This window comes from Triticum aestivum, chromosome 7A (genome assembly GCF_018294505.1).
Source record: "Triticum aestivum cultivar Chinese Spring chromosome 7A, IWGSC CS RefSeq v2.1, whole genome shotgun sequence".
NCBI classification, from domain to species: domain Eukaryota; kingdom Viridiplantae; phylum Streptophyta; class Magnoliopsida; order Poales; family Poaceae; genus Triticum; species Triticum aestivum.
Window position 1 is genome coordinate 520178298 of NC_057812.1, and position 5852 is coordinate 520184149.

General features: G+C 50.9%; 1 protein-coding gene across 1 annotated transcript; it reads right to left on the minus strand.

Annotated features, from left to right (window-relative positions):
• Positions 1 to 3709: 3709 nt before the first annotated feature.
• On the minus strand, positions 3710 to 5463 carry LOC123153445 (anti-sigma-I factor RsgI2-like). The gene is made up of 2 exons (XM_044572565.1): positions 5060 to 5463; positions 3710 to 4793 (listed from the first exon to the last, which is right to left on the minus strand). The coding sequence occupies exons 1-2, from the start codon at positions 5461 to 5463 to the stop codon at positions 4574 to 4576; spliced, it is 624 nt and encodes a 207-aa protein (XP_044428500.1). The 3' UTR covers positions 3710 to 4573.
• Between the last annotated feature and the right edge of the window lie 389 nt (positions 5464 to 5852).

The following is a 5852-nucleotide window of genomic DNA, read 5'->3' on the forward strand; positions in this document are numbered from 1 at the left end:
GCAGATGGAAAAAATATGTATTCTTGTCCCCGTGCGTCAGCCATTCTAGACGTGCACGTTGTCGCCACAGCATTTCCTCTCGGTGATAAAGTTCAGTCAAGCGGTGAACCACCTTAATTTCCAAATGATTAGGACCCAATCTGCCTGGGATCTCTCACAACTCCTGTAGCTGGCGCTTTAATCGAGCGATTCCCGCCTAACATTCCCGAAGTGCGTGCGATCCCATCGCGACAGGTCGCCCGACAGCATCTGCAATCTGTCCTTGAGTGCATCCACCGAATCCGCAGCTGCACCTTCCCATGCTGTCTCCACTACACCCGGCAGTGATTCCTCCCTTTCCCAGCATATTTCATATTTAAACGGCCGTGGGGCCCGTCCACATGCATGCACGTCACCATAGCGAACGAGTAAGGGTACGTGATCTAAAGCGGTCGTAGTCAAGTGTTTTAACTCTGCCCCTGGAAACGCAATTGACCAGGCTGGGTTGGCCACTCCTCTATCAAGTCTGACCCTTGTATAAGTACCTCCTGTCACCCGTTTCTCAAACGTCCAATTTGTGCCAACATAGCCGATGTCAGATAGACCGCAAGTGTCTAGTGCATCATGGAACGGATCCATCTGGGCCTGGCTTCGGCTCCCCACACCATCATGCTCATGTGCATGGATTACTTCATTAAAGTCACCCACTACCAGCCAAGGCATTGTACTCGTACCCGCAATACCACGGAGCATGTCCCATGTCTTGTACCGTTCGTTTGTTCTAGCCTCACCATAAACAAAGGTTACCCTAGTTTGGATGTCCACCAGCTCATCAACCACAACATCAATATGATACTCTGAGTAACCCACAACCTCAAGCTTTATTTCTTCATTCCAAAAAATACCTAATCCACCACTTCTACCAGAACTGCTTACAGCAAAACTTTTATTGTATCCTAAAGAACCGACCAAGTTTTCAACTCTAGAACCCTCTATTTGTGTTTCAAGAATACATGTGATAGAGGGGGCATGCTGCCTCGTGAGATCACGAAGCTCACGAACTGTCGCGGGTTTGCCAGCCCCACGACAGTTCCAACACAACAGACTCATTGCGCTAGGCGCGACTCCTCACGGGAGCCCGCCAAACGCGCATCATTGTCAATGTTTAGAACTAGGTTCTTCACCATAGAGTTGTCGTTGTTGGGGAGTATCGTCTTGGTCCTCTTCGGTTCGTGCTTTGATGGGGAGCTAGCCACGGTCCCTGGAGGTGGCGGCAGAAGCAGCGTGTTACTTTGCACTGACGAGCTCTTAACCATTGCTCCCCTTTTCCTGATGTTTTCCACTTCATCCATAGCCACATCTCCTCCATGATCTTCTGGTTCCTGATTCTGCCAATCCCGCTGATCCCTCTGGGACTCACCTCGTCCTCGACCCCTGCCACGGCCCTGGCGGCCGCGGCCCCTTCCTTCTCCTGGCCCCTGTCCTGGGCCTCTGAACCATGATGCCCTGAGGTTTTTTGTGACGCCCCGATTCAATCATACACTAATCATGCATGCAAATGTGTACGATCAAGATCAGGGACTCGCGGGAAGATATCACAACACAACTCTAAAACATAAATAAGTCATACAAGCATCATAATACAAGCCAGGGGCCTCGAGGGCTCGAATACAAGTGCTCGATCATAGATGAGTCAGCGGAAGCAACAATATCTGAGTACAGACATAAGTTAAACAAGTTGCCTTAAGAAGGCTAGCACAAACTGGGATACAGATCGAAAGAGGCGTAGGCCTCCTGCCTGGGTGTGATGCCCCCGATTTGACCGTACACTAATCATACACGCAAACATGTACGATCAAGATCAGGGACTCACGGGAAGATATCACAACACAACTCTACAAATAAAATAAGTCATACAAGCATCATATTACAAGCCAGGGGCCTCGAGGGCTCGAATACAAGAGCTCGATCATAGACGAGTCAGCGGAAGCAACAATATCTGAGTACAGACATAAGTTAAACAAGTTTGCTTTAAGAAGGCTAGCACAAACTGGGATACAGATCGAAAGAGGCGCAGGCCTCCTGCCTGGGATCCTCCTAAACTACTCCTGGTCGTCGTCAGCGGGCATCACGTAGTAGTAGGCACCTCCGGTGTAGTAGGAGTCGTCGTCGACGGTGGCGTCTGGATCCTGGGCTCCAACATCTAGTTGCGACAACCAGGTAGAAGGGATAGGGGGAAAAGAGGGAGAAAGCAACCGTGAGTACTCATCCAAAGTACTCACAAGCAAGGAGCTACACTACGTATGCATGGGTATCAAATGGAATAAGGGTATCATATATGGACTGAACTGCAGAATGCCAGAATAAGAGGGAGATAGCTAATCATGTCGAAGACTACGCTTCTGGCAGCCTCCGTCTTGCAGCATGTAGAAGAGAGTAAACTGAAGTCCTCCAAGTAGCACCGTATAGCATAATCCTAACCGATGATCCTCTCCTTGTCGCCCTGTGAGAGAGCGATCACCGGTTGTATCTGGCACTTGGAAGGGTGTGTTTTATTTAGTATCCGGTTCTAGTTGTCATAAGGTCAAGGTACAACTCCAAGTCGTCCTGTTACCGAAGATCACGGCTATTCGAATAGATTAACTTCCCTGCAGGGGTGCACCACATAACCCAACACGCTCGATCCCATTTGGCCGGACACACTTTTCTGGGTCATGCCCGGCCTCGGAAGATCAACACGTCGCAGCCCCACCTAGGCACAACAGAGAGGTCAGCACGCCGGTCTAAATCCTATGACGCAGGGGTCTGGGCCCATCGCCCATTGCACACCTGCACGTTGCGTACGCGGTCGGTGAGTAGACCTAGCAACCTCCATTACAAAGGAAGTTGCGTTACGCGGTCCAACCCGGCGCGCGCCACTCAGTTGCTGACGTCACGAAGGCTTTGGCTGATACCACGACGTCGAGTGCCCATAATTGTCCCCGCGTAGATGGTTAGTGCGTATAGGCCAGTAGCCAGACTCAGATCAAATACCAAGATCTCGTTAAACGTGTTAAGTATCCGCGAACGTCGACCAGGGCCAGGCCCACCTCTCTCCTAGGTGGTCTCAACCTGCCCTGTCGCTCCGCCACAAAGTAACAGTCAGGGACCGTCGGGAACCCAGGCTCACCTCTATCGGGATGGAGCCACCTGCCCCTTCAGCCCCCATCTCCGAACAGTATCACAGGTAATGTAACTGTGTAAAGTATATCGTATATGCCAGTGATCACCTCCCGAAGTGATCACGGCCCAGTAGTATAGCATGGCAGACGGATAAGAGTGTAGGGCCACTGATGGAGCACTAGCATCCTATACTAAGCAGTAGGATAGCAGGTAATGGTAACAACAGTAGTAGCAAGGACAGGCTATGCATCAGGATAGGAATAACGGAAAGCAGTAACATGCTACACTACTCTAATGCAAGCAGTATAGAGAAAAGAGTAGGCGATATCTGGTGATCAAAGGGGGGGCTTGCCTGGTTGCTCTGGCAAGAGAGAGGGGTCGTCGATGTAGTCGTACTGGGTAGCAGCGGCGTCGGTCTCGGTGTCTAGCGAGAGAAGAGGGGGAAGAAACAATAAATATAATGCAAGCATATGCATAGTGATGCATGACATGACAAGTAACGGCGTTAGAGGTGCCCTAACGCGGTAGTAGGTGATACCGGTGAAGGGGGATGACATCCGGGAAAGTATCCCCGGTGTTTCGCGTTTTCGGACCGGTGAACCGAAAGGGGAAAGTTGCGAGTTCGATAGGTTAGGGATGCGTGGCGGACGAACGGGCTGTGTATCCGGGTTCGTCTCGTCGTTCTGAGCAACTTTCACGTACAAAGTTTTTTCATCTGAGGTACGGTTTACTTTATATTAAATTTTAAAGCTTTAAATGATTTTTTTAGTTCTGAATTTATTATAATCCGAAAATAAAATAGGATATACTTTCTATACCCATCGTGGGCTAGCCACAGTGGATGACAGGTGGGATCAAGGGGTCCAGTTGACTCAGTCAACACTCTAGTCAACAGTCAATTATTTGACTGTTAACTTGTCAAAACTGCAGATCGGGCCCAGGCGTCATTGACACATATACAACAATTTCGTTTAAGTGGATAATTAGAGGGGGTCCACCTATCATTGACTGTATTTTAATAGGTTTATTTAACTAGTTAATTTAGAAGTGGGGATCCACATGTCATCTACTATTAGACTAATTAACTACTACTCCTACTAATTAAACTACTCCTAACTAGCATGACCGGCCACACACGGCTGTGGCACAGCTGGCCACACACACCACACATGCACTACACACACGCGCGCTGTACACACAACACATGCATACATAGTGCTAGGGTTTAATTCTGTTCTCTATTTAGAAAAGATAGCATTTTGTGATTTTTATAGGAATTAATCCATGCATCAAATTGATTTGGTCCAATGGAAACATTTGAGCTTTGACAAGTGTACTACCTAGAAATATTATTCTTGCTCCTGTTAACAGTGTTTAGCCACAGTTTAGGGGCTGTTTAGAGGGCTAGTCAGTGTAGAAATAGAAAAGCTAACTAGTAATAGCTACAGTAGGTAGTAGCAATAGTAGATTCAGTAGAGCAGCAGCGGCATGCATACGAGCTGGGCGCGGGGCGCGGCACTGCATGGTGACAAGCGGCGGCAGCCGCGCGTGGGCGTGGCCTGGCTACGACGGGGCACACACGCAGGCGGGCGGAGGCGTACGCCGGCGCGGGAAGTGGCAGCAGCATCAGCAAATCAGCAACAACAGCGGAGCTAGCAGGGAGCAGGAACAGAGTTTTAGCGGCAGCAACGGCAACACATGAGGCAGCGGCCACGAGCAGCAGCAGTTGGGAGGCGCGCGGCAAGAGCAGCAGTAGACGCAGGCGGGCGCGGCGCGGCCGCGCGTGGCGGCAGCAGGAGCAGCGCGAGCAAATACTCACGCACGTATGTACGCGTACAAGCGGACTCGGATGAGCTCGGGACAGCAAACGGCGACCAAATCAAGGCTGAGGAAGGGGGAATCCGGAGGAGAAGCTCACCAAGGAGCCGGGGACGTGGTCGGGGAGGCTGGGGACGGTCGGGGTCGAGCGAATCGACGACGGCGGCCGTCGGTGCAGGATGTCGAAGACGAGATCGATGGCGGCAAATCGGTGCGGCTCCGCTCGATTTGACGCTCTGGATGGACGAGGTCGACGATGGCGATCCTCCTGAACTCGTCGGTGCGGCGAGCGGTGGCCGGTGGCCGCGGGCTTGACAACGGCGTGGTGACGTCCCGCCCGGCCGTCAAAACAGAGAGAGGGGGAGGGGTGAGCGAGAGGCTGTGGGGAGAGCGCGAGCGAGGGGGGTCGGGGGCTAGGGTTAGAGGGAGGGGCACCGGGGTCTTGTAGGCCGGGGTCGCCGGCCGGATGGCCGCCACGACGTCGGCCGGTGCCGTGGCGGGCATCGGCTCTGCCCACGACCCCCTCTGTGAACAGAGGAGGAGGCGACGTGGGGAGTGGGCTGGCCTGGCCTGGCCAGCTGGGCCTTGGCCCAGGGGAGGGGGTTTTCCTTTTCTCTTGTTTTATTTTCTGTTTTGCCCTTTTCTTTTTTTGTTTCTTTTAATTACCTTCTGTTTTCCATTTAAAACTTGAACCAAATGACTTTTGTAAAAAGTGGAGCCTTGACATATAAATACTATGCAATAAGCTGCACTGCCACCAAAAGTCTAGTCCCCATATAATTTAGTTTGATACTTTATTAATTAGTAATGGCATTTAAATCATTTTGATTGATCCTATTTTATTTATATTAGAGCATTTAAACACTTTATAAAAACGTGGTCCTCCATCATAA

Bases quoted from the DNA above. Each gene is read 5' to 3' on its own strand.
- LOC123153445 (XM_044572565.1), bottom strand. From the start codon at position 5,463: ATGCCCGCCACGGCACCGGCCGACGTCGTGGCGGCCATCCGGCCGGCG. The intron at 4,794-5,059 runs GTGAGCTTCTCC...GCTCCCTGCTAG, and splicing joins ACCACGTCCCCGGCTCCTTG to CTCCGCTGTTGTTGCTGATT.